We start from the raw sequence: 27708 nt of genomic DNA, 5'->3' as shown, positions 1-27708 counted from the left end.
TTTTTAAAGGGCACATGGTTATATACAATATTCAAATTATCGACAATAATATCAATCATGTCGCAATATTATTGTTATCTTAACACAGGCAACAATCTTTCATACAGATCTTACCTATAATATTGTAGGAGATATCTCTAATCAGCTACCAACAGGGCCGGATATACAGGCCCATAGAGTTGTGTATACAAGCCCCAACAGTATCCACAGTAATTGAGACCGTTTGGGTTATGATCTTACCTATAATATTGTAGGTGTCTCTAACCAGCTACCATTAGGGGCCCATCACCCGTGCACATGCCTCTTCGATCAGTACATTATGTATTGGATCTCTCTCTCTCTCTCTCTCTCTCTCTCTCTCTCTCTGCGCAAAAGAAAAAAGGCAACGCATAGAACCAAAACTGGGGACCTTACAAAGTGCATAGGAAAAAGGAACCATGCCCCGATCCTGCACTGTGAAGAAACTCAATTTCGTTATCCAAAAGAAGTGCCTCCAAAACTCAACTTGATTAAAATTAAAATTAATACACAAACAGGCATTTCCAAGTGCAAACACCAATTGTCTCCATTAAAACTTATAAACGGTCAATATCTTCTCAATTCCAAATCCCTAGAAACTCAACAAGTCTGCACCACAGCCAGAAAGGACACAAATAAACATCCAGAATACATAATTTTGGAGCCCTGAGATTCAAAACAGAGAAAAACCAACAAATCAAATGTAGAAGACAAACAAGCAACATAACACAAGCATAACTGAAGCACATTTATAAGAACATTAAGACAACACATTGAATGCGTCCTACAGGTGAGCAACATAACACAAGCAAAACGAAAGTACATTCATCAGAAAACACTGAGATAGAGAACCCTCATATTAGCATTTGATAGATCATTGCCATCTCATTCTTTGAAGTGATCAAGAACCAAATTGACAAGGATCATGGAGGTTTAATTATCTGGAACCGTAAAAGAACCAAAAAAGATAGATCATGACCATCCAGTTCCCTAAAAAGCATGAAGCAATTCATAGCACCATTCCTTTGAAACCCTCCATATACATATACATATACACATGCATGTGTATGTGTACACATGTATGAAAGGTGATGGTAATTTTACTGAAAAAAAGGGGCCAAGATGGTGCAAAAGCTACAGCACAAAGAAAGGAATATACAAGAGGCTCATTCCACTACATAAAACTTTGCCAGCTAGAGACCCGCTCCACCAAGTCAACTACATCGGTCTATAAATTGGAAACATGAAAGAACCAAAACCAGTCACCTTATAAGCTAATCAAGCAGAGCAACTCTAATAATGAAAGATTATTTCCAGTTATTTCCTATTTTATAGGACTTTACCCTAGTGTGGGAGATATCATCAACCGCTACCAGCTAGGGCAGTGCATTCGTCCATTTGCCCATCCACACGTGCTAGTTCTAGTAGTCCAAAGGCATTGGGAATTTGTCCATTAATTTGGGTAGCCTATTTTCCATAAATCAAGCTTAATGGATTGAATATAAAAAGGGATATTATCACAAAACTCATAAGTATAGGGAAACTTTCAATTGGTGAGTTGATACATCTCTTTATTCTTTGGTGATTTCTTTGGGTCTACAGATTGGTAAGGTAGGCTTTCAATTTTCTGCAAACTAGTCATCTTCCTGTCCTAGTTTTACATTAGGACCCACTGAGTGAGAAACATGCTAAATGAATACAGTCAAGCAGAAGCCAAAACGCACGATGGAAGCAAATTTCTAGGGAACCCCCTTAAGACAATGATGCCCTACCATCACCAGCTTCACAAATCTTGCCTGCCTAAAGAAAAGGGAACTAACAGAGACACTCAACATGCCAATCCAACTTAGCTACCAAAAGAAAAAATTCAAAAAATAAAAATAAAAATAAAGTTAACAGATCTTAAAGAAACCCCTCTTTTGCCATTATCAGAACATGTTCAAAAGGCTAATTCCATAATTGAAATTCATATCAATAATCTGCCACAGCATACAGAAAACCAAATCAAATGAGAGAGGGAAAAAAGTACGATTACCTGTTAAAAAAATTATCAGGATCTTCAGAACTCGAAGGCCTTGTCTATCACAAATGAGCCAGACCAATACAACACAAAGCAGGTAAGGTAAAGAATGTCCAAAAAACTGAACAAAAATAGAGACCAAGTAGAAAGTAAAAAACAATCGAAACATCCAAGTGGAAACAAGAATCTTCTAATTTCCAAACTCTTTAAAAAATTCAGAAGAACAACTCGATTCCAAACTCCTAAACATTCAGCAAGTCTCCATCACAAGCCAGAGGATGTAAAAAACATCTAGAATACATACTAATCAGAAGAATAGCAGTGTGAGACTTCTTTTTTGAAAGAGCTATGAATGTAATTTTATTAAAAATCAGACCAGCATAAGCCAGCCAAAAAACAAAATAGAGGATATTAATTTAACAGAATAGAGCGAGATAAATTCAAGTCAATGTTCAGAAGAACCGCGGCCCACTCAAAAGGCATCTCATCCCATGAATTGTGGGCATCGTCGAAACACCATGCATTAAATTCTCCCCAAATATTCCACAGACTAGCAAGCAGGCATAACCTTCAAATTGTGGGCATTGTTCTCCCCAAATATTCCAGTCTAGCAAGCAGGCATAACCTCCAAGTTGTGGGCATTGTCAAAACACCAAGCGTTATGTTCACGAACATTCCACAGACTACCAAGCAGGCATAGCCTCCAAATTGTGGGTGTTGTCGAAACACCACGCATCATGTTCTCCCCAAATATTCCACAGACTAGCAAGCAGGCATGACCTCCACACGGACAACTTGACCTTTGTTGAGATGCACTCCCAGCCACGCCCATAACAGTTGCAGCACTGACTAAGGGCAGCACCATTGCACTGTCGAAACACCAAGCATCATGGTTCTCCCCAAATATTCCACAGACTAGCAAGCAGGCATAACCTACACATGGACAGCTTGACCTTTGGTAAGATGCACTCCCAGCCACGCCCATAATAGTTGCAGCACTGACTAAGGGCAGCACCATTGCACTTAAAAGATCTCAAAAACTGGAACCAAATCTGGCTAGTATATGGGCAATGCAAGATATGGACTACGGATTCGGTGCCCTGCATGCAAAGGAGACGGATGTTGGGAAGACGTATACCCATCTTTTGCAGATTATCCAAGGTTAGGATTCAGAAGACATACCTCTCACTGGATATTGGAAGTGGAGAATCTAGACCAAGAACCCAGAAGATTTATCATTGATAAAGACCATGACCATCTGTTTCTCTGAAGACGTTAAGGAAAATTTTGACAAGCATCTTGGCCATCTATTTCTCTGGGGGCATTGTCAAAACACCAAGTGTTATGTTCTCGAACATTCCACAGACTACCAAGTAGGCATAGCTTCCAAATTGTGGGCGTTGTCGAAACACAAAGCATCATGTTCTCCCCAAATATTCCACAGACGAGCAAGCAGGCATAACCTCCACATGGACAGCTTGACCTTTGGTAAGATGCACTTCGAGCCAAGCCCATAATAGTTGCAGCACTGACTATGGGCAGCACCATTGCACTTAAAAGTTCTCAAAATCTGGAATCAAATCTGGCTAGTTTATGGGCAATGCAAGAGATGGTCTATGGATTCAGTGCCCTGAATGCAAAGGAGACGGATGTTGGGAAGACACATACCCCTCTTTTGCAGATTATCCAAGGTTAGGATTCGGAAGACACATACCTTTCACTGGATATTGGAAGTGGAGAATCTAGACCAAGAACCCGGAAGACTTATCCTTGATAAGGAAAAATTTGACAAGCATCTTGGCCATCTATTTCTCTGGAACCATAAAACAACCAAACAATATAAATTGTGACCATCTTGTTCTAATCTTTACCCCTTGAACCATGAAAGAACAAACTAATTGCAAAAGGCATATCTAGCATAATTGAGTTTCTAAGCCGGCAGCTCATAATTCATCAATATATAGATATCTTGTCCCACACACTGGATCCTCAACTATTCCACGGCTTCTTTATGTTGTTTAGAAGTTCGCATCTTACTGTCATCGATAATTCATTGCTATTGCCAATGACAACCTGAAGGACCAAACATGGCACGTAATTTCACAAAAAATTGACAAAAGAAACGGACAAACGGAATCACAGAGGAGAAATTCCGCAATCAAAACCCCAATTATCGATAAACCATGCTGCAAATCCGATATTAATTGATGGATAAAGACGATTCCATAGCCCTGAGATGCAAATCAAAACAACTTACAAATTCCTACATACTGAATGCATAAAAAACGAGCAACACAAAATAAGCACGGCCAAAGAACATTTATAGGAGTAGAAAAAACCCCTTCTACAATCATAGGAAAGGTTGCAGTCTCCTAATGCAGGCCCCACAAATCTTGCTCTCCCTGAAGAATGAAGAAACCAACAGAGGTACTCAACATAGATTCACGAAACATGTGAGCTACCAAAAGAGAAATCCAGATTTAGCAAAACTCATCAAAGAAACCCCCTTATTAGATAAAACAAGGCAGTGGTTGAATCTGTTGCAATCAACAGCTCCGAGTGGATCTTGTTAAAACGGACTAATATTTCTTCCTCCAAGGCGGCAGTTGAATATCCGATGCAATCAACAACTACCATATGTTCTGGGAGTTGAGCGTCTTCTCTCTCTTTTCATCGATAAAGCTTTTTTATCTTTTTATTTTCCATTCTTTACAGGTAAGATGGATAAAGCTTTAGGGTCTGCAATAATCAATCACAAGCCTAAACCTGAAAAGCCAAGCATACACGTAGATTTCACAAAATCTGACAATATAAACAAACCATAGAAATGAAGAATAGAAGAAACTCTGCAATGAGACACCCCCTTTTGCAAGCAATAAACCACGTTGCCAGTAGTGTGCTCATCAATAGATGGTCCAACTACAGAGCGCCCTGAGATCCAAATCAGACCAGCCCCACTGAGAAAACTCAGCATATCAAATGTACACAACATAACACGAGCATAACCAAAATAAATTCCTAAGAAACCCTGTTCTACAATATCGAGACCAATTGCCGCCTACTTCCAACTTCCGAGTGCAAACAGGAAACTTCTTAAGTCCAAATTCCTAAAAACTCAACAAGTCTGCAACACAGCCAAGATGGACCCAAACAAACACGTCCAGATTACATAATGATCACAGTAGTTGCAGTAAAAGATGATCATTTGATTCTTTAAAGACATTGACGACCAAATTGACTGAGGATTTTGGCTGTCCAACAAAAAAGAACTAAAATATTTCTCCTCCTTTGTTTTCTCCTCTTTTGAATTATTATTATTATTTTTTTTGTGGAGAGAAAGAGGCTATGGATATGACCGTCTAGTTCTGTAAAGGCACTCTAAAGGCACAAAAGTGACCAGAGTGGGGGATATTAACTTTAAAACCAAGAAAAAACCAAAACTACTCAATAAATGAGTTGTTCACAAAGAGCAACTCCAGCAAAGGCACACCCCTTCATGCTAATGGTGGTTCAGTTTCAAAGGTGCAGCTCATAATTAACGAGTGTCATCCCCCGCATTCTAGATCCTCAACCGCTCCATGTTCTCTTCCATAACACGTACCAGCTGTACACTGTTTGGGTGCTGGCATTGTCTATTTGCTGGGATGAAGCTTTTGAAGTCGGCAATAATCCATCGCCAACCTGAAAAGCCAAACACAAATAGATTTCACAACCATCTGAAATAACCACCACCTGAATCAAAGAATCGAAGCACTGTAACGAGACCCCCTTGTAGCAAGCAGCAAGCCAATGCTGCCAATTTTGTACTCATTAGTCGATGGAACACACTCGCATCCCTGAGATCCAAATAAGAACCATTATGACAACATATTAAATGCATACACTAGATAAGCAACATAACACAAGCATAAAGAAAGAACGTTCATTGCAAAAACCCCTTCTCCAATAATGAGACAAGGTGCCGCCAACTTTCCCAGTGCAAATCTTCCCAATTCCATATTCCTAGACATGTCTGCATCACAGACGGAGAGGACCTAAATACATAATGATCGCAATAATTGTGCAGTAAAGGAACAGAGAGTTGAAGTTGTGAATCTAGACAAAGAACCCTCGATATTAGCGTTTCATTCTCCGAAGCGATCAAGAACCAAAACGACAAGGATCTTGCAGGTCCATCTATCTGGAACCATGAAAGAAGCAACAAAGATAAATAGATTTCAAAAACATCTAAAATAACAACCAACAGGATCAAAGAATCAAAACACCGCAACAAGACCCCCTTATAGCAAGCACCAAGCCATGCCTGCCAATCTTGTACTCGTTATTCGATGGAACACACTCACATCCCTAAGATCCAAAATAAGAACCACTATGACAACATATTAAATGAATACACCAGATGAGCAACATAACACAAGCATAAAGAAATTCATTGCAAAACCCCCTTCTACAATAGTGAGAAATTGTTACCTACTTTCCAAGTGCAAATCTTCCCAATTCCATATTCCTAGACAAGTCTGGATCACAGACAGAGAGGAGCTAAAGACATAATGATCGCAATAATTGCAGTAAAGGAACAGAATCAAAGTTGTGAATTTAGACAAAGAACCATCCATATTAGCGTTGACAGATCATCACCATCTCATTCTCTGAGGCGATCAAGAACCATAACGACAGGCATCTTGCAGGTATATATCTATCTGGAACCATGAAAGAACCAAAAAAGATAGATCATGACCATATAGTCCCCTAAAAAGCATGAAACAATTCAGTTCCCTAAAAAACATGAAACAATTCATGAATAAATATCTCGATCCTCAACCATTCCATGTTCTATGGCAACCCTATGCTGATTTGGGAGTTGGCATCTTCTGTTTACTGGGACAAAGCTTTAAAGTCGGCAAATAATTGCATGCCAATCTGAAAAGACAAACATACAGATTTCACAAACAACTGACAACATAAAACACAATAAGAAATAAAGAATTGAAACTCCGCAATGAAATCCCCTTTTAGCAAGCAGAAAAAACATGTTGTCAATCTTGTCCTCATTAATGGATCGAACAATTGACCAGGATATTCCTTATATGGCAGCATAAACACAATGGTAAGGGTATATGCAGGATATTCCTCATATGGCAGAATATACACAATGGTAAGGATATATACATGTTCAGCTATATACACAACAATATAACTGTGTATTGAGCCCCAATACACAGCCCCAAGAGAGTACACAGCATATTTTAAGAATAATTTGAGTTATTTCCTATTTTATAGAGTTTTATCAATATTGTGGGAGATATCCTCACCGCTACTATTTAGGGCAAGTGCATTTGCACTTTTGCTAATCCACACATGCTAGTTCTAGCAGATTAAAGGCAAATGGGAGTAGTCCATAAATTTTGGGTAGCCTAGTTTTGCATAAATCAAGGGAATGGTTTGAATATAAAAAGGGATATTTGTACACAACTTACATGAATAGGAAAACTTTCTATTGGTGAGTCGATACATCAGTTTATTCTTTGGTAATTTCTTTGGGACTACAAATCGGTAGGTAGCCTTTCAATTTTATGCAAACTAGTCAACTTCCCATGATATTTTTACATTAGGACCCCCTTAAGACAGATTGATGCCTACCATCACCACCTCCGCAAATCTTGCCTGCCTAAAGAAAAGGAAACTGACAGAGAGGCTTAACATGTCAAAACAACTTTAGCTACCTAAATAAATTTATAAAAAATAAAAAAATAAAAAAGAGTAGTTATATATCTCAAATAAACCCCTCTTTTGCCACCATCAGAATATGTTGAGGCTAATATAAATCGATCAATGAAATTCAGATCGGATCTGCCACAGCATATTCAGAGAACTAAATCAAACAAGAGGGGGGAAGAAAAGAACGATTGCCTATAAGCAACTATCAGAAGCTTCACAAAACAAAGGCCTTGTCTATCACAAAAGAGCCAGACCATTACAAGGCAAAGCAGGAAAGGTAATGAATTTCCAAAAATTTAACAAAAATAGAAACCAAATAGAAAGTAAAAACAAGTGAAACCACTGAAACATTCAAGTAGGAACACTAATCTTCTCATTTCTAAACTCTGAAAAAAATCAGAAAACCACCTCAATTCCAAACTCCTAAACATTCAGCAAGTCTGCATCACAGCCAGAGGGTGCAAATAAGCATCTAGAATACATACCGATCATAAGAATGGCAGTACCGAATATTGGAAGTTGAGAATCTAGACCAAGAACCCAGTAAGATAATCATTCGATAAGATCATGACCATCCCTTTCTCTGAAGCCATTAAGGAAAAAAAATTGGCAAGCAGCTGGGCCATCTATTTCTATGGAACCATACAATGACCAAAATGCCTCCTAAATCATGAAAGAACAAAGTGATTGCAAAAAGCAAATCAAGCATTATTGAGTTTCAACAGCGTCAGCTCATAATTTATCAAATATAGAAATAATCATGTCCCATATGCTCGATCCTCAACCATTCCATCTTTCTTCCCTAAAGAGAAATGAAACAGCTTCCTCATGTTGTTTGGAAGTTCACAACTAACAGTTTCGCATCTTACAGTCATCGACAATCCATTGCCATTGCTAACAACAACCTGAAAGGCCAAACACGGCACGTAGTTTCACGAAAATTTGAGAAAACACGCCAACGGAACCAAAGAGAAGAAATTCTGCAATGAAACCCCCCTTAGCGATAAACCATGTTGCCGAATCCAGTTCTAATTGATGGATAAAGACGATTCCACAGCCCTGGGATCCAAATCAGAGAAACTTAGAAATTCCTGCATGCTGAATACATACAGAAACGAGCAACAGAAAATAAGCACAGCCAAAGAACACTCAACCTTCTACAATCATAGGAAAGGTTGCAGTCTCCTATTGCAGGCCCCACAAATCTTGCTCTCCCTGAAGAATGAAGAAACCAACGGAGGTACTCAACGTAGATTCACCAAACATGTGAGCTACCAAAAGAGATCCAGATTTAGCAAAACTCATCAAAGAAACCCCCTTTCTTAGATAAAACAAGGCAGTGGCTGAATCTGTTGCAATCAACAGCTCCGAGCGGATATTGTTAAAAAAGGACTAATATTTCTTCCTCCAAGGCGGCAGTTGAATATCTGCTGCAATCAACTACTACCATATGTTGTGGGACTTGGGCCTCTTCTCTCTCTTTCCATCGATAAAGCTTTTTTCTCTCTTTATTTCTTTTGCTTTTTCTTTTTTTTTTTCAGGTAAGATGGATAAAGCTTTAGGGTCTGCAATAATCAATCGCAAGCCTAAACCTGAAAAGCCAAGCATACACGTAGATTTCACGAAATCTGATGATATAAACGAACCATACAAATGAAGAATAGAAGAAACTCTGCAATGACACGCCCCCTTTCGCAAGCAATAAACCATGTTGCCAGTTGTGTGCTCATCAATAGATAGTCCAATTATATAGCGCCCCAAGATCCAAATCAGACTAGACCCACTGAGAAAACTCACCACATCAAATGTGCACAACATAACACGAGCATAACCGAAGTAAATTTCTAAGAAACCCTGTTCTACAGTATTGAGACCAATTGCCGCCTACTTCCAACTTTCGAGTGCAAACAGGAATCTTCTCAAGTCCAAATTCCTAAAAACTCAACAAGTCTGCAACACAGCCAAGAGGCCAAACAAACACATCCAGATTACATAATGATCACAGTAGTTGCAGTAAAAGATGATCATTTGATTCTTCAAAAGACATTGAGGACCAAATTGACCGAGGATTTTGGCTGTCCAACACTTTCCAACAATAAAAAAGAACTAAAATAATTTCTCCTCTTTTGTTTTCTCCCTTTTTCATTTTTTTTTTTTTTTTGGTGGAGAGATAGAGGCTATGGATATGACCGTCTAGTTCTCTAAAGGCACAAAACTGACCAGAGGGGTATCTGCTTTAAAACCATGACAGAACCAAAACTACTCAATAAATGAGTTGTTCACAAAGAGCTACTCCAGCAAAGGCACACCCCTTCATGCTAATGGCGGTTCAGTTTCAAAGGTGCGGCTCATAATTAACGAGTATCATCCCCCACATTCTAGATCCTCAACCGCTCCATGTTCTCTTCCCTAACACGTACCAGCCCTTCATTGTTTGGGACTTGGCATTGTCTATTTGCTGGGACGAAGCTTTTGAAGTCGGCAATAATCCATCGCCAACCTGAAAAGCCAAACACAAAATAGATTTCACAAACATCTGAAATAACCACCAACAGAATCAAAGAATCGAAGCACTGTAACTAGACCCCCTTGTAGCAAGCAGCAAGCCAATGCTGCCAATCTTGTACTGGTTAGTCGATGGAACACACTCGCATCCCTGAGATCCAAATAAGAACCATTATGACAACAGATTAAATGCATACACCAGATGAGCAACATAACACAAGCATAAAGAAAGAACGTTCACTGCAAAAACCCCGTCTCCAATAATGAGACAAATTGCCGCCAACTTTCCAAGTGCAAATCTTCGCAATTCCATATTCCTAGACAAGTCTGCATCACAGACGGAGAGGACCTAAAGACATAATGATCGCAATAATTGCAGTAAAGGAACAGAGAGTTGAAGTCGTGAATCTAGACAAAGAACCCTTGATATTATCGTTTGAAAGATCATCGCCATCTCATTCTCCGAAGCGATCAAGAACCAAAATGACAAGGATCTTGCAGGTCCATCTATCTGGAACCATGAAACAAGCAACAGGGATAAATAGATTTCACAAACTTCTGAAATAACCACCAACAAAATCAAAGAATCAAAACACTGCAACAAGACGCCCTTATAGCAAAGGAAAAGTCATGCTGCCAATCTTGTACTTATTACTCAATGGAACACTTGCATCCCTGAGATCCAAATAAGAACCACTATGACAACATATTGGATGCATACACCAGATGAGCAACATAACACATGCATAAAGAAATAACATTCTTTGGAAAACCCCTTCTCCAATAATGAGACAAATTGCCGCCTACTTTCCAAGTGCAAATCTTCCCAATTCCATATTCCTAGACAAGTCTGCATCACAGATAGAGGTGATCTGGATAGATAATGAGCGCAATAATTGCAGTAAAGGAACAAAGAGTTGAAGTTGTGAATCTGGACAAAGAACCCTTGATATTAGCATTCGATAGAACATCGCCATCTCATTCTTCGAAGCGATCAACAACCAAAATGACAAGGACCACGCCGGTCTATTCATCTGGAACCATGAAAGAAGCAAAAAAGATAAATAGATTTCACAAACATCTGAAATAACCACCAACAGAATCAAAACACTGCAACGAGACCCCTTTATAGTAAGCACCAAGCCATGCTACCAATCTTGTACTCGTTACTCGATGGAACACACTCGCATCCCTGAGATCCAAATAAGAACCACTATGACAACATATTAAATGAATACACTGGATGAGCAACATAACACAAGCATAAAGAAATTCATTGCAAAACCCCCTTCTACAATTATGAGAAATTGTTACCTACTTTCTGAGTAAAAATCTTCCCAATTCCATATTACTAGGCAAGTCTGCATCACAGACAGAGAGGAGCTAAAGACATAATGATCGCAATAATTGCAGTAAAGGAACAGAGTCGAAGTTGTGAATTTAGACAAAGAACCATCCATATTAGCGTTGACATATCATCACCGTCTCATTCTCTGAGGCGATCAAGAACCAAAATGGCAAGCATCTTGCAGGTATATCTATCTGGAACCATGAAAGAACCAAAAAAGTCCTATATATACGCTCCAATGGAATCTAATGATGGATTCCACCAAAGTCCTATATATACTGATTCTACGTTTTCTTCATGTTACTCCCTAGAGCATGTCTATCTTTGTGCACAAATAAAACAATCACGTTGATGGTATATATGCAGGATATTCCTTATATGGCAGCATAAACACAATGGTAAGGGTACATGTAGGATCTTCCTCATATGGCAAAATATACACAATGGTAAGGATATATACATGTTCAGCAATATATACAACAATATGACTGTGTATTGAGCCCCAATACACAGCCCCAAGAGAGTACACAGCATATTTTGATAATAATTTGAGTTATTTCCTATTTTATAGAGTTTTATCAATATTGTGGGAGATATCCTCACCGCTACTATTTAGAGCAAGTGCATTTGCACTTTTGCTAATCCACACAAGCTAGTTCTAGCAGTTCAAAGGCAATGGGAGTTGTCCATAAATTTTGGGTAGCTTAGTTTTGCATAAATCAATGGAAATGGTTTGAATATAAAAAGGGATATTGGTACACAACTTACATGAATAGGGAAACTTTCTATTGGTGAGTTGATACATCAGTTTATTCTTTGGTAATTTCTTTGGGGCTACAAATCGGTAGGTAGCCTTTCAATTTTCTGCAAACTAGTCAACTTCCCATGATAGTTTTACATTAGGAACCCCTTAAGACAGATTGATGCCTACCCTCACCACCTCCACAAATCTTGCCTGCCTAAAGAAAAGGAAACTGACAGAGAGGCTTAACATGTCAAAACAACTTAGCTACCTAAAGCAAAAAAAAAAAAGAAAAAGGGGGGAGAGAGAGAGAGAGAGAGAGAGAGAGAGAGAGAGAGAGAGAGTAGTTAAATATCTCAAATAAACCCCTCTTTTGCCACCATCAGAATATGTTGAGGCTGATATAAATCCATTAATGAAATTCAGATCGGATCGGCCACAGCATATTCAGAGAACTAAATCAAATGAGAGGGGGGAAGAAAAGAACAATTGCCTATAAGCAACTATCAGAAGCTTCACAAAACAAAGGCCTCGTCTTTCACAAAAGAGCCAGACCATTAAGAGACAAAGCAGGTAAGGTAAAGAATTTCCAAAAATTTTAACAAAAATAGAAACCAAGTTGAAAGCAAAAACAAGCGAAACCACCGAAACATCCAAGTAGGAACACTAATCTTCTCATTTCTAAACTCTGAAAAAAATCAGAAAACCACCTCAATTCCAAACTCCTAAACATTCAGCACTTCTGCATCACAGCCAGAGGGTGCAAATAAACATCTAGAATACATATTGATCATAAGAATGGCAGTACCGAATATTGGAAGTTGAGAATCTAGACCAAGAACCCAGCAAGATAATCATTCGATAAGATCATGACCATCCCTTTCTCTGAAGCCATTAAGGAAAAAAATTGGCAAGCAGCTGGGCCATCTATTTCTATGGAACCATACAATGACCAAATTCCCTCCTAAATCATGAAAGAACAAAGTGACTGCAAAAAGCAAATCAAGCATTATTGAGTTTCAACAGCATCAGCTCATTATTTATCAAATATAGAAATAATCATGTCCCATATGCTCGATCCTCAACCATTCCCTCTTTCTTCCCTAGAGAGAAATGAAACAGCTTCCTCATGTTGTTTGGAAGTTCACAACTTACAGTTTCGCATCTTACAGTCGTCAACAATCCACTGCCATTGCCAACAACAACCTGAAAGGCCAAACACGGCACGTAGTTTCATGAAAATTTGACAAAACACACCAACGGAACCAAAGAGAAGAAATTCTGCAATGAAACCCCCCTTAGCGATAAACCATGTAGCCGAATCCAGTTCTAATTGATGGATAAAGATGATTCCACAGCCCTGAGATCCAAATCAGAGCAACTTAGAAATTCCTACATACTGAATACATACAGAAACGAGCAACAGATAAGCACAGCCAAAGAACACTTATAGGAGTAGAAAAAACCCCTTCTACAATCATAGGAAAGGTTGCACTCTCCTATTGCAGGCCCCACAAATCTTGCTCTCCCTGAAGAACGAAGAAACCAACAGAGGTACTCAACGTAGATTCACCAAACATGTGAGCTACCAAAAGAGATCCAGATTTAGCAAAACTCATCAAAGAAACCCCCTTTCTTAGATAAAACAAGGCAGTGGCTGAATCTGTTGCAATCAACAGCTCCGAGCGGATCTTGTTAAAAAAGGACTAATATTTCTTCCTCCAAGGCGGCAGTTGAATATCTGCTGCAATCAACTACTACCATATGTTGTGGGACTTGGGCCTCTTCTCTCTCTTTTCATCAATAAAGCTTTTTTCTCTCTTTATTTCTTTTGCTTTTTCTTTTTTTTTTCAGGTAAGATGGATAAAGCTTTAGGGTCTGCAATAATCAATCGCAAGCCTAAACCTGAAAAGCCAAGCATACACGTAGATTTCACGAAATCTGATGATATAAACGAACCATACAAATGAAGAATAGAAGAAACTCTGCAATGACATGCCCCCTTTCGCAAGCAATAAACCATGTTGCCAGTTGTGTGCTCATCAATAGATAGTCCAATTATATAGCACCCCGAGATCCAAATCAGACCAGACCCACTGAGAAAACTCACCACATCAAATGTGCACAACATAACACGAGCATAACCGAAGTAAATTTCTAAGAAACCCTGTTCTACAATATTGAGACCAATTGCCGCCTACTTCCAACTTCCGAGTGCAAACAGGAATCTTCTCAAGTCCAAATTCCTAAAAACTCAACAAGTCTGCAACACAGCCAAGAGGCCAAACAAACACATCCAGATTACATAATGATCACAGTAGTTGCAGTAAAAGATGATCATTTGATTCTTCAAAGACATTGAGGACCAAATTGACCGAGGATTTTGGCTGTCCAACACTTTCCAACAATAAAAAAGAACTAAAATAAATTCTCCTCTTTTGTTTTCTCCTTTTTTTTTTTTTTTTTTTTTGGTGGAGAGATAGAGGCTATGGATATGACCGTCTAGTTCTCTAAAGGCACAAAACTGACCAGAGGGGTATCTGCTTTAAAACCATGACAGAACCAAAACTACTCAATAAATGAGTTGTTCACAAAGAGCAACTCCAGCAAAGGCACAACCCTTCATGCTAATGGCGGTTCAGTTTCAAAGGTGCGGCTCATAATTAACGAGTATCATCCCCCACATTCTAGATCCTCAACCGCTCCATGTTCTCTTCCCTAAACACGTACCAGCCCTACATTGTTTGGGACTTGGCATCGTCTATTTGCTGGGACGAAGCTTTTGAAGTCGGCAATAATCCATCGCCAACCTGAAAAGCCAAACACAAAATAGATTTCACAAACATCTGAAGTAACCACCAACAGAATCAAAGAATCGAAGCACTATAACGAGACCCCCTTGTAGCAAGCAGCAAGCCAATGCTGCCAATCTTGTACTGGTTAGTCGATGGAACACACTCGCATCCCTGAGATCCAAATAAGAACCATTATGACAACAGATTAAATGCATACACCAGATGAGCAACATAACACAAGCATAAAGAAAGAACGTTCACTGCAAAAACCCCGTCTCCAATAATGAGACAAATTGCCGCCAACTTTCCCAGTGCGAATCTTCCCAATTCCATGATCCTAGACACGTCTGCATCACTGACGGAGAGGACCTAAATACATAATGATCGCAATAATTGCAGTAAAGGAACAGAGAGTTGAAGTCGTGAATCTAGACAAAGAACCCTTGATATTATCGTTTGAAAGATCATCGCCATCTCATTCTCCGAAGCGATCAAGAACCAAAATGACAAGGATCTTGCAGGTCCATCTATCTGGAACCATGAAACAAGCAACAGGGATAAATAGATTTCACAAACTTCTGAAATAACCACCAACAAAATCAAAGAATCAAAACACTGCAACAAGACGCCCTTATAGCAAAGGAAAAGTCATGCTGCCAATCTTGTACTTATTACTCAATGGAACACTTGCATCCCTGAGATCCAAATAAGAACCACTATGACAACATATTGGATGCATACACCAGATGAGCAACATAACACATGCATAAAGAAATAACATTCTTTGGAAAACCCCCTTCTCCAATAACGAGACAAATTGCCACCTACTTTCCAAGTGCAAATCTTCCCAATTCCAGATTCCTAGACAAGTCTGCATCACAGATAGAGGTGATCTGGATAGATAATGAGCGCAATAATTGCAGTAAAGGAACAAAGAGTTGAAGTTGTGAATCTGGACAAAGAACCCTTGATATTAGCATTCGATAGAACATCGCCATCTCATTCTTCGAAGCGATCAACAACCAAAATGACAAGGACCACGCCGGTCTATTCATCTGGAACCATGAAAGAAGCAAAAAAGATAAATAGATTTCACAAACATCTGAAATAACCACCAACAGAATCAAAACACTGCAACGAGACCCCTTTATAGTAAGCACCAAGCCATGCTACCAATCTTGTACTCGTTACTCGATGGAACACACTCGCATCCCTGAGATCCAAATAAGAACCACTATGACAACATATTAAATGAATACACTGGATGAGCAACATAACACAAGCATAAAGAAATTCATTGCAAAACCCCCTTCTACAATTATGAGAAATTGTTACCTACTTTCTGAGTAAAAATCTTCCCAATTCCATATTACTAGGCAAGTCTGCATCACAGACAGAGAGGAGCTAAAGACATAATGATCGCAATAATTGCAGTAAAGGAACAGAGTCGAAGTTGTGAATTTAGACAAAGAACCATCCATATTAGCGTTGACAGATCATCACCGTCTCATTCTCTAAGTGATCAAGAACCAAAACGACAAGCATCTTGCAGGTATATCTATCTGGAACCATGAAAGAACCAAAAAAGTCCTATATATACGCTCCAATGGAATCTAATGATGGATTCCACCAAAGTCCTATATATACTGATTCTACGTTTTCTTCATGTTACTCCCTAGAGCATGTCTATCTTTGTGCACAAATAAAACAATCACGTTGATGGTATATATGCAGGATATTCCTTATATGGCAGCATAAACACAATGGTAAGGGTACATGTAGGATCTTCCTCATATGGCAAAATATACACAATGGTAAGGATATATACATGTTCAGCAATATATACAACAATATGACTGTGTATTGAGCCCCAATACACAGCCCCAAGAGAGTACACAGCATATTTTGATAATAATTTGAGTTATTTCCTATTTTATAGAGTTTTATCAATATTGTGGGAGATATCCTCACCGCTACTATTTAGAGCAAGTGCATTTGCACTTTTGCTAATCCACACAAGCTAGTTCTAGCAGTTCAAAGGCAATGGGAGTTGTCCATAAATTTTGGGTAGCTTAGTTTTGCATAAATCAATGGAAATGGTTTGAATATAAAAAGGGATATTGGTACACAACTTACATGAATAGGGAAACTTTCTATTGGTGAGTTGATACATCAGTTTATTCTTTGGTAATTTCTTTGGGGCTACAAATCGGTAGGTAGCCTTCCAATTTTCTGCAAACTAGTCAACTTCCCATGATAGTTTTACATTAGGAACCCCTTAAGACAGATTGATGCCTACCCTCACCACCTCCACAAATCTTGCCTGCCTAAAGAAAAGGAAACTGACAGAGAGGCTTAACATGTCAAAACAACTTAGCTACCTAAAGCAAAAAAAAAAAAGAAAAAGGGGGGAGAGAGAGAGAGAGAGAGAGAGAGAGAGAGAGAGAGAGAGAGTAGTTAAATATCTCAAATAAACCCCTCTTTTGCCACCATCAGAATATGTTGAGGCTGATATAAATCCATTAATGAAATTCAGATCGGATCGGCCACAGCATATTCAGAGAACTAAATCAAATGAGAGGGGGGAAGAAAAGAACAATTGCCTATAAGCAACTATCAGAAGCTTCACAAAACAAAGGCCTCGTCTTTCACAAAAGAGCCAGACCATTAAGAGACAAAGCAGGTAAGGTAAAGAATTTCCAAAAATTTTAACAAAAATAGAAACCAAGTTGAAAGCAAAAACAAGCGAAACCACCGAAACATCCAAGTAGGAACACTAATCTTCTCATTTCTAAACTCTGAAAAAAATCAGAAAACCACCTCAATTCCAAACTCCTAAACATTCAGCACTTCTGCATCACAGCCAGAGGGTGCAAATAAACATCTAGAATACATATTGATCATAAGAATGGCAGTACCGAATATTGGAAGTTGAGAATCTAGACCAAGAACCCAGCAAGATAATCATTCGATAAGATCATGACCATCCCTTTCTCTGAAGCCATTAAGGAAAAAAATTGGCAAGCAGCTGGGCCATCTATTTCTATGGAACCATACAATGACCAAATTCCCTCCTAAATCATGAAAGAACAAAGTGACTGCAAAAAGCAAATCAAGCATTATTGAGTTTCAACAGCATCAGCTCATTATTTATCAAATATAGAAATAATCATGTCCCATATGCTCGATCCTCAACCATTCCCTCTTTCTTCCCTAGAGAGAAATGAAACAGCTTCCTCATGTTGTTTGGAAGTTCACAACTTACAGTTTCGCATCTTACAGTCGTCAACAATCCACTGCCATTGCCAACAACAACCTGAAAGGCCAAACACGGCACGTAGTTTCATGAAAATTTGACAAAACACACCAACGGAACCAAAGAGAAGAAATTCTGCAATGAAACCCCCCTTAGCGATAAACCATGTAGCCGAATCCAGTTCTAATTGATGGATAAAGATGATTCCACAGCCCTGAGATCCAAATCAGAGCAACTTAGAAATTCCTACATACTGAATACATACAGAAACGAGCAACAGATAAGCACAGCCAAAGAACACTTATAGGAGTAGAAAAAACCCCTTCTACAATCATAGGAAAGGTTGCACTCTCCTATTGCAGGCCCCACAAATCTTGCTCTCCCTGAAGAACGAAGAAACCAACAGAGGTACTCAACGTAGATTCACCAAACATGTGAGCTACCAAAAGAGATCCAGATTTAGCAAAACTCATCAAAGAAACCCCCTTTCTTAGATAAAACAAGGCAGTGGCTGAATCTGTTGCAATCAACAGCTCCGAGCGGATCTTGTTAAAAAAGGACTAATATTTCTTCCTCCAAGGCGGCAGTTGAATATCTGCTGCAATCAACAACTACCATATGTTCTGGGAGTTGAGCGTCTTCTCTCTCTTTTCATCGATAAAGCTTTTTTATCTTTTTATTTTCCATTCTTTACAGGTAAGATGGATAAAGCTTTAGGGTCTGCAATAATCAATCGCAAGCCTAAACCTGAAAAGCCAAGCATACACGTAGATTTCACGAAATCTGATGATATAAACGAACCATACAAATGAAGAATAGAAGAAACTCTGCAATGACACGCCCCCTTTCGCAAGCAATAAACCATGTTGCCAGTTGTGTGCTCATCAATAGATAGTCCAATTATATAGCGCCCCAAGATCCAAATCAGACTAGACCCACTGAGAAAACTCACCACATCAAATGTGCACAACATAACACGAGCATAACCGAAGTAAATTTCTAAGAAACCCTGTTCTACAGTATTGAGACCAATTGCCGCCTACTTCCAACTTTCGAGTGCAAACAGGAATCTTCTCAAGTCCAAATTCCTAAAAACTCAACAAGTCTGCAACACAGCCAAGAGGCCAAACAAACACATCCAGATTACATAATGATCACAGTAGTTGCAGTAAAAGATGATCATTTGATTCTTCAAAAGACATTGAGGACCAAATTGACCGAGGATTTTGGCTGTCCAACACTTTCCAACAATAAAAAAGAACTAAAATAATTTCTCCTCTTTTGTTTTCTCCCTTTTTCATTTTTTTTTTTTTTTTGGTGGAGAGATAGAGGCTATGGATATGACCGTCTAGTTCTCTAAAGGCACAAAACTGACCAGAGGGGTATCTGCTTTAAAACCATGACAGAACCAAAACTACTCAATAAATGAGTTGTTCACAAAGAGCAACTCCAGCAAAGGCACAACCCTTCATGCTAATGGCGGTTCAGTTTCAAAGGTGCGGCTCATAATTAACGAGTATCATCCCCCACATTCTAGATCCTCAACCGCTCCATGTTCTCTTCCCTAAACACGTACCAGCCCTACATTGTTTGGGACTTGGCATCGTCTATTTGCTGGGACGAAGCTTTTGAAGTCGGCAATAATCCATCGCCAACCTGAAAAGCCAAACACAAAATAGATTTCACAAACATCTGAAGTAACCACCAACAGAATCAAAGAATCGAAGCACTATAACGAGACCCCCTTGTAGCAAGCAGCAAGCCAATGCTGCCAATCTTGTACTCATTAGTCGATGGAACACACTCGCATCCCTGAGATCCAAATAAGAACCATTATGACAACAAATTAAATGCATACACCAGATGAGCAACATAACACAAGCATAAAGAAAGAACGTTCATTGCAAAAACCCCGTCTCCAATAATGAGACAAATTGCGTATCCAATAATTAGACAAATTGCCGCCGACTTTCCCAGTGTGAATCTTCCCAATTCCATATTCCTAGACACGTCTGCATCACAAACAGAGAGGACCTAAATACATAATGATCGCAATAATTGCAGTAAAGGAACAGAGAGTTGAAGTTCTGAATCTAGACAAAGAACCCTCGATATTAGCGTTTGATAGATCATCACCATCTCATTCTCCGAAGCGATCAAGAACCAAAATGAGAAGGATCTTGCAGGTCCATCTATCGAAAGAAGCAACAGAGATAAATAGATTTCACAAACTTCTGAAATAACCACCAACAAAATCAAAGAATCAAAACACTGCAACGAGACGCCCTTATAGCAAGGGCCAAGCCATGCTGCCAATATTGTACTCATTACTCAATGGAACACTTGCATCCCTGAGATCCAAATAAGAACCACTATGACAACATATTGGATGCATACACCAGATGAGCAAAACATAACACATGCATAAAGAAAGAACATTCTTTGGAAAACCCCCTTCTCCAATAATGAGACAAATTGTCGCCTACTTTCCAAGTGCAAATCTTCCCAATTCCATATTCCTAGACAAGTCTGCATCACAGACAGGTGATCGGGATAGATAATGATCGCAATGATTGCATTAAAGGAACAAAGAGTTGAAGTTGTGAATCTGGACAAAGAACCCTCGATATTAGCAATTGATAGATCATCGCCATCTCATTCTCCGAAGCGATCAACAACCAAAATGACAAGGACCTTGCAGGTCTATCATCTGGAACCATGAAAGAAGCAAAAAAGATAAATAGATTGCACAAACATTTGAAATAACAACCAACAAAATCAAAACACTGCAACAAGACCCCCTTATAGCAAGCACCAAGCCATGCTGCCAATCTTGTACTCGTTACTCGATGGAACACACTCGCATCCCTGAGATCCAAATAAGAACCATTATGACAACATATTAAATGCATACACAGATGAGCAACATAACACAAGCATAAAGAAATTCATTGCAAAACCCCCTTCTAAAATAATGAGAAATTGTTGCCTACTTTCCACGTGCAAATCTTCCTGATTCCATATTCCTAGACAAGTCTGCATCATAGACAGAGAGGACCTAAATACATAAGGATCGCAATAATGGCAATAAAGGAACAATAAGTTGAAGTTGTGAATCTAGACAAAGAACCCTCGATATTAGCGTTTGATAGATCATCGCCATCTCATTCTACGAAGCTATCAAGAACCAACATGACAAGGATCTTGCAGGATCTATCTGGAAGAATGAACGAAGCAAAAAAAAAAAAAAAAAGAAGAAGAAGATAAATAGATTTCACAAACATCTGAAATAACCACCAACAGAATCAAAGAATCAAAACACTGCAATGAGACCCCCTTTTAACAAGCACCAAGCCATGCTGCCAATCTTGTACTCATTACTCAATGGAACACTTGCATCCCTGAGATCCAAATAAGAACCACTATGACAACATATTGGATGCATACACCAGATGAGCAACATAACAAATGCATAGAGAAAGTTCTTTGGAAAACCCCCTTCTCCAATAATGAAACAAATTGCCGCCTACTTTCCAAGTGCAACTCTTCCCAATTCCATACTCCTAGACACGTCTGCATCACAGACAGAGGTGACTTAAATAGATAATGATCACAATAATTGCAGTAAAGGAACAGAGAGTTGAAGTTGTGAATCTAGACAAAGAACCCTCGATGTTAGCATTCGATAGATCATTGCCATCTCAATCTCTGAAGCAATCAAGAACCAAAATGACAAGGACCTTGTAGGTCTATCCATTTGGAAACATGAAGGAAGCAAAAAAGATGAATAGATTTCACAAACATCTAAAATAACCACCAATAGAATCAAAGAATCAAAAAACGGCAACGAGACCCCCTTATAGCAAGCACCAAGCCATGCTGCCAATCTTATACTTGTTACTCGATGGAACACACTTGCATCCCTGAGATCCAAATAAGAACCACTATGACAACATATTAAATGCATACACTAAATGAGCAACATAACACAAGCATAAAGAAATTCATTGCAAAACCCCCTTTTAAAATAATGAGACATTGTTGCCTACTTTCCAAGTGCAAATCTTCCCAATTCCATATTCCTAGACAAGTCTGCATCATAGACAGAGAGGACCTAAATACATAATGATCGCAATAATGGCAGTACAGGAATAGTAAGTTGAAGTTGTGAATCTAGACAAAGAACCCTCGATATTAGCGTTTGATTGATCATCGCCATCTCATTCTCCGAAGCTATCAAGAACCAAAATGACAAGGAGCTTGCAGGTCTATCTATCTGGAACAATGAAAGAAGCAAAAAAATATAAATAGATTTCACAAACATCTGAAATAACCACCAACAGAATCAAAGAATCAAAACAATGCAACGAGACCCCCTTTTAGCAAGCACCAAGCCATGCTGCCAATCATGTACTCGTTACTCGATGGACACACTCGCATCCCTGAGATCCACATAAGAACCACTTTGACAACATATTAAATGCATACACCAGATGAGCAACATAACACAAGCATAAAGACATTCATTGTAAAACCCCCTTCTAAAATAATGAGAAATTGTTGCCTACTTTCCAAGTGCAAATCTTCCCAATTCCATATTCCTAGACAAGTCTGCATCATAGACAGAGAGGACCTAAATACATAATGATCGCAATAATGGCAGTAAAGGAATAGTAAGTTGAAGTTGTGAATCTAGACAAAGAACCCTCGATATTAGCGTTTGATAGATCATCGCCATCTCATTCTCCGAAGCTATCAAGAACCAAAATGACAAGGATCTTGCAGGTCTATCTATCTGGAACAATGAAAGAAGCAAAAAAAGATAGATAGATTTCACAAACATCTGAAATAACCACCAACAGAATCAGAGAATCAAAACACTGCAACGAGACCCCCTTTTAGTAAGCACCAAGCCATGCTGCCAATCTTGTACTCGTTACTCGATGGAACACACTCGCATCCCTGAGATCCAAATAAGAACCACTATGACAACATATTAAATGCATACAGAGATGAGAAACATAATGCAAGCATAAAGAAATTCATTGCAAAACCCCCTTCTACAATAACGAGACATTGTTGCCTACTTTCCAAGTGTAAATTTTCCCAATTCCATATCCTTAGACAAGTCTGCATCACAGACAGAGGGGAGCTAAAGACATAATGATCGCAATAATTGCAGTAAAGGAACAGAGTCGAAGTTGTGAATTTAGACAAAGAACCATCCATATTAGCGTTGACAAGATCATCACCGTCTCATTCTCTAAGGCGATCAAGAACCAAAATGACAAGCATCTTGCACCCTAAAAAGCATGAAACAATTCATGAATAAATATCATGTTTAAAGTCGGCAAATAATTGCACAACAATCTGAAAAGACAAACACACAGATTTCACAAACAATTGACAACATAAACCACAATCAGAATTAAAGAATTGAAGCTTTGCAATGAAACCGCCTTTTAGCAAGCAGAAAACATGTTGTCAATCTTGTCCTCATTAATGGATTGAACAATTGACCAGGATCTTGGCATCTATTTCTCTGGGACCATTTAAAAAAATATCATGACCGTCTATTTTTGAAACCATGACAGAAACACAACAAACATGATCGCAACAGTGTGTGTGTGTGTGTGTGTGTGTGTGTGATCACAATGGTGTACATGGGTATATCACACACACATATGCATACACACATATATGTATGTATTAGTGTTCGAAATACTTTTAAATCATAACATTTCAAAAAAGAAGTGCACATAATAGGTTTTTATTGTATAGGGTCCTAAGTTATGCATTGTCTAACTGAACTAGTGCAATTATATTCAAATTGAATGCATAACATTTAGAGTGTATGTGATGATCATTTCATCAAACATCAACCACTCCTAAATACTTTGAAATTATCATTAAATCAAACATCAACCACCCCTAAAAACTTTGAAATTAGTCTCGATTGACAACTGGTTGAAGGGAAATTTAAAATATATATATATATATATATATATATATATATATTATTTTATTAATTTTTATTAAAAGTTGACAAGGATTTGACTAATCAGTAGATCAGCCCTCATAGATGTTTGTTAAAGGAAATTTTCGGAAAAATAAAAATAAAAAATGGAGAACATGAAGAACCAATGGATATTGTTATCAAAACTCAAACTCCATTATTTGTCATGCAAAACATGAAGAACTAATGGATTTGCAACCATTTGACACTGATTTAACATAATTTCAACAGAAAAGGGGGATCAAAAATTGAAAATGCTCACCGAATTGAACATGTAGTATATATATATCGGCAACACTTGTGTGTTTCGAATCGCACAAGTGGGATACATATATACACACAGAGAGAGAGAACACGCATGTATATGTGTGTGTGTGTGTCTATATATATATATATATATATATATATATAGACACACACACACAGACACATAAGAAAAGGCCAAGATGGTGCAAAAGCTACAACCCAAAGAAAGGAATATTACACACGTATACGTATATGTATATATACACAAATCATATGTGTATGAAAGGATGGCAATTTTATTGGGAAAAAAATATATATATATATATATATATATATTCTACATTTTCTTCATGTTACTCCCTAGAGCATGTCTCTCTCTGTGTACAAATAAAACAATCATGCTTATGGTATATATGCAGGATATTCCTTATTATGGAATAATATACACAATGGATATTCTACATTTTCTTTATGTTACTCCCTAGAGCATGTCTCTCTCTGTGTACAAATAAAACAATCATGCTTATGGTATATATGCAGGATATTCCTTATTATGGCAGAATATACACAATGGTAAGGGTGTATGCAGGATATTCCTCATATGGAAGAATATACACAATGGTAAGGATATAGAGTTTTATCCATCACAGGCTATGGTAGTTATGCATAAATTTTGGGTAGCCTAGTTTTGCATAAATCAAGGGAATGGTTTGAATATAAAAAAGGATATTTGTACACAACTTATATGTATAGGGAAACTTTCTATTGGTGAGCCGATACATCACTTTATTCTTTGGTGATTTCTTTGGGGCTACAAATCGGTAGGTAGGCTTTGAATTTTCTGCAAACTAGTTATCTTCCCATGATAGTTTTACATTAGGACCACTTAAGACAGATTGATGCATACCATAACCACCTCCACAAATCTTGCCTGCCTAAAGAAAAGGAAACTAACGCTTAACATGTCAAAACAACTTAAGCTACTTAGAGCGAAATTTTTATAAATATATATATATATATATACAAAAAAAGAGTAGGAAAAGTTTACATATCTCAAAGGAACCCCTCTTTTGCCACCATCAGAATTTGTTGACACTAATATAAATCCATCAATGAAATTCATATCAAATATGCCACAGCACACAAAGAACTAAATCAAATGAGGGAGGGAAAAGAAAAGAACAATTATCTATAAGCAACTATCAGAATCTTCACAAAACAAAGGCCTTGTCTATCACAAAAGAGCCGGAAAAATTTAACAAGAATAGAAACTAAGTACAAAGTAAAAACAAGCGTAACATCCAAGTGGGAACACGAATCTTCTCATTTCCAAACTCTTAAAAATTTCAGAAGACCGCGTCAATTCCAAACTCTTCAGCAAGTCTGCATCACATGCTGATCATAAGAATGGCAGTATATGACCAGATATTGGAAGTTGAGAAACTAAACCAAGAACCCAGCGAAATTATCATTGACAAGATCATGTCCATCCATTTCACTGAAGACACTAAGGAAAAAGTTGACAAGCATATCGGCCATCTATTTCTCTGGAACCTAACACAACCAAAAAATATGGTTTGTGATCATCTATTTCTCTTAAGGCATGAAACCAATCACATCAGCCTTTTTTCCTCTTAAACCATTAAAGAACAAAGTTATTCCAAAAAGCATATCTAGCATTATTGAGTTTCAAAGCTGACAGCTCATAATTCATCAACATATAGATATCATCATATACCACAAGTTGGATCCTCGATCATTCCATGTTCTTCCCTAAAAAGGAAAGGGCTTCCTTATGTTGTTTGGAAGTTCACAACTTACAGTTGGCATCTTATACTTGTCGATTATCCATTGCCAACGCAACCTGAAAAGCCAAACATGGCACTTAGTTTCACAATTTTGACATAAAAACACACCAACAGAACCAAAGACAAAATTTTCAGCAATGAAACCCCCTTTGACGATAAAGGATGTTGCAAATTGCTGTATTAGTTGATGGATAAAGATAATTCCACAGCCCTGAGATCCAAATCAGAGCCATTTAGAAATTCCAACATACTGAACGCATACAGAAACGAGCAACACAAAATAAGCAATGCCAAAGCACATTTATAAGATTAGAAAGAACCCCTTTTACAATAATAGGGAAGGTCGCTGTCTCCTAATGCGGGCCCCAACGAATCTTGCTCTCCCTGAAGAATGAATATACCAACAGAGGCACTCAACATAGATTCACCAAAAAAGTGAGGTACGAAAAGAAAAATCCAGATGAAGCAAAACTCCTCAAGAAGACCCCCTTTCTTAGATAAAACAAGGCCGTGGTTGAATATCGGTTGCAATCAACAACTCCGAGCAGATCTTGTTAACGAAGGACTAATATTTCCTCCTCCAATGGAAGCCATATCAGATCTGCCGCAACATCATTGAAAGAAAAACTACAGAACATAAATGAAGCCATGAAAGAGAAAGAAAGACCTTCAGGAAGAACGGATACCCAAGATATAAGGAAATAAAAACATATAGATAGAGAGAGCAAGACAGGCATAGGAAATAAAAGCAACATCGATCATCTCGACTCCAAAATCTCAAAGAACCGTCTCAATTCCGCGATCTAAAAGGATCCATCATCTCAATTCCAAACCCTCGAGAACCAAAAAAAAAATGTAGATAGAGAGAGCAAGACGGCGTAGAAGATAAAAACAACATCGATAAACTCAACTCCAAAATATCATAGAATCGTCTCAATTCCATAATCTAAAGGATCGATCGTCTCAATTCCAAACCCTCAAGAACCAAAAAAATCCCAAATATATATAACTGACCACAAGATTGGATGGCAATCTCAGCAAAACAGGAGATTGAAAAATCAATTCTCATGCACGGATCACTACCGCAGAAGCCGAAAGAATCATCAACAGAGAGATCGCGAAAATTTAAAAAAAAAAAAAACCTAGAATTCCTGAGAAACTCAGTAAAGGACCTCGAAATCTCGAAATCGGGCGATCAAAAACCTAGTAAGGAGCTGATACCTGCTTTGGAGAACG

General features: G+C 38.3%; 1 protein-coding gene and 2 long non-coding RNA genes across 29 annotated transcripts; 1 reads left to right on the top strand and 2 right to left on the bottom strand.

The window, feature by feature from the left end:
* Nucleotides 1-299: 299 nt before the first annotated feature.
* On the bottom strand, nt 300-27708 carry LOC131253092 (uncharacterized). 27 transcript variants are annotated; one of them, XR_009174884.1, is made up of 7 exons: nt 21685-23648; nt 18412-21438; nt 13507-15677; nt 11576-11622; nt 8611-11453; nt 3221-3851; nt 2361-3138 (listed from the first exon to the last, which is right to left on the bottom strand). XR_009174884.1 is itself a non-coding variant. In XM_058253925.1 (4 exons), the coding sequence occupies exons 1-4, from the start codon at nt 14392-14394 to the stop codon at nt 11333-11335; spliced, it is 453 nt and encodes a 150-aa protein (XP_058109908.1). In that variant the 5' UTR covers nt 14395-15655; the 3' UTR covers nt 9893-11332. The 27 variants fall into 27 exon arrangements, 2 of the variants coding, with proteins under 2 accessions (XP_058109909.1, XP_058109908.1); XR_009174881.1 differs by having other exon boundaries at nt 8611-11803; XR_009174882.1 differs by having other exon boundaries at nt 8611-11622.
* On the bottom strand, nt 4209-4676 carry LOC131253093 (uncharacterized). The gene is made up of 2 exons (XR_009174906.1): nt 4378-4676; nt 4209-4269 (listed from the first exon to the last, which is right to left on the bottom strand). It is a non-coding gene; the product is annotated as an uncharacterized LOC131253093 (long non-coding RNA).
* On the top strand, nt 17379-17731 carry LOC131253094 (uncharacterized). Its single transcript, XR_009174907.1, has 2 exons — nt 17379-17508; nt 17554-17731. It is a non-coding gene; the product is annotated as an uncharacterized LOC131253094 (long non-coding RNA).

The sequence above is a fragment of the Magnolia sinica genome, chromosome 8 (genome assembly GCF_029962835.1).
Source record: "Magnolia sinica isolate HGM2019 chromosome 8, MsV1, whole genome shotgun sequence".
Lineage (NCBI taxonomy): Eukaryota > Viridiplantae > Streptophyta > Magnoliopsida > Magnoliales > Magnoliaceae > Magnolia > Magnolia sinica.
This window is presented reverse-complemented; position numbering and strand designations above follow the sequence as displayed.

What these genes read in the sequence shown, in the direction of transcription:
- LOC131253092 (XM_058253925.1), bottom strand. Translation starts at nt 14,394, where the DNA reads ATGAGCACACAACTGGCAACATGGTTTATTGCTTGCGAAAGGGGGCAT. An exon ending in CGACTGTAAGATGCGAAACT is followed by an intron (nt 11,623 to 13,506) that starts GTAAGTTGTGAA and finishes TCTGTGATGCAG; the next exon opens with ACTTGCCTAGTAATATGGAA. An exon ending in GGAAGATTTTTACTCAGAAA is followed by an intron (nt 11,454 to 11,579) that starts GTAGGTAACAAT and finishes TTTGGATCTCAG; the next exon opens with GGATGCGAGTGTGTTCCATC.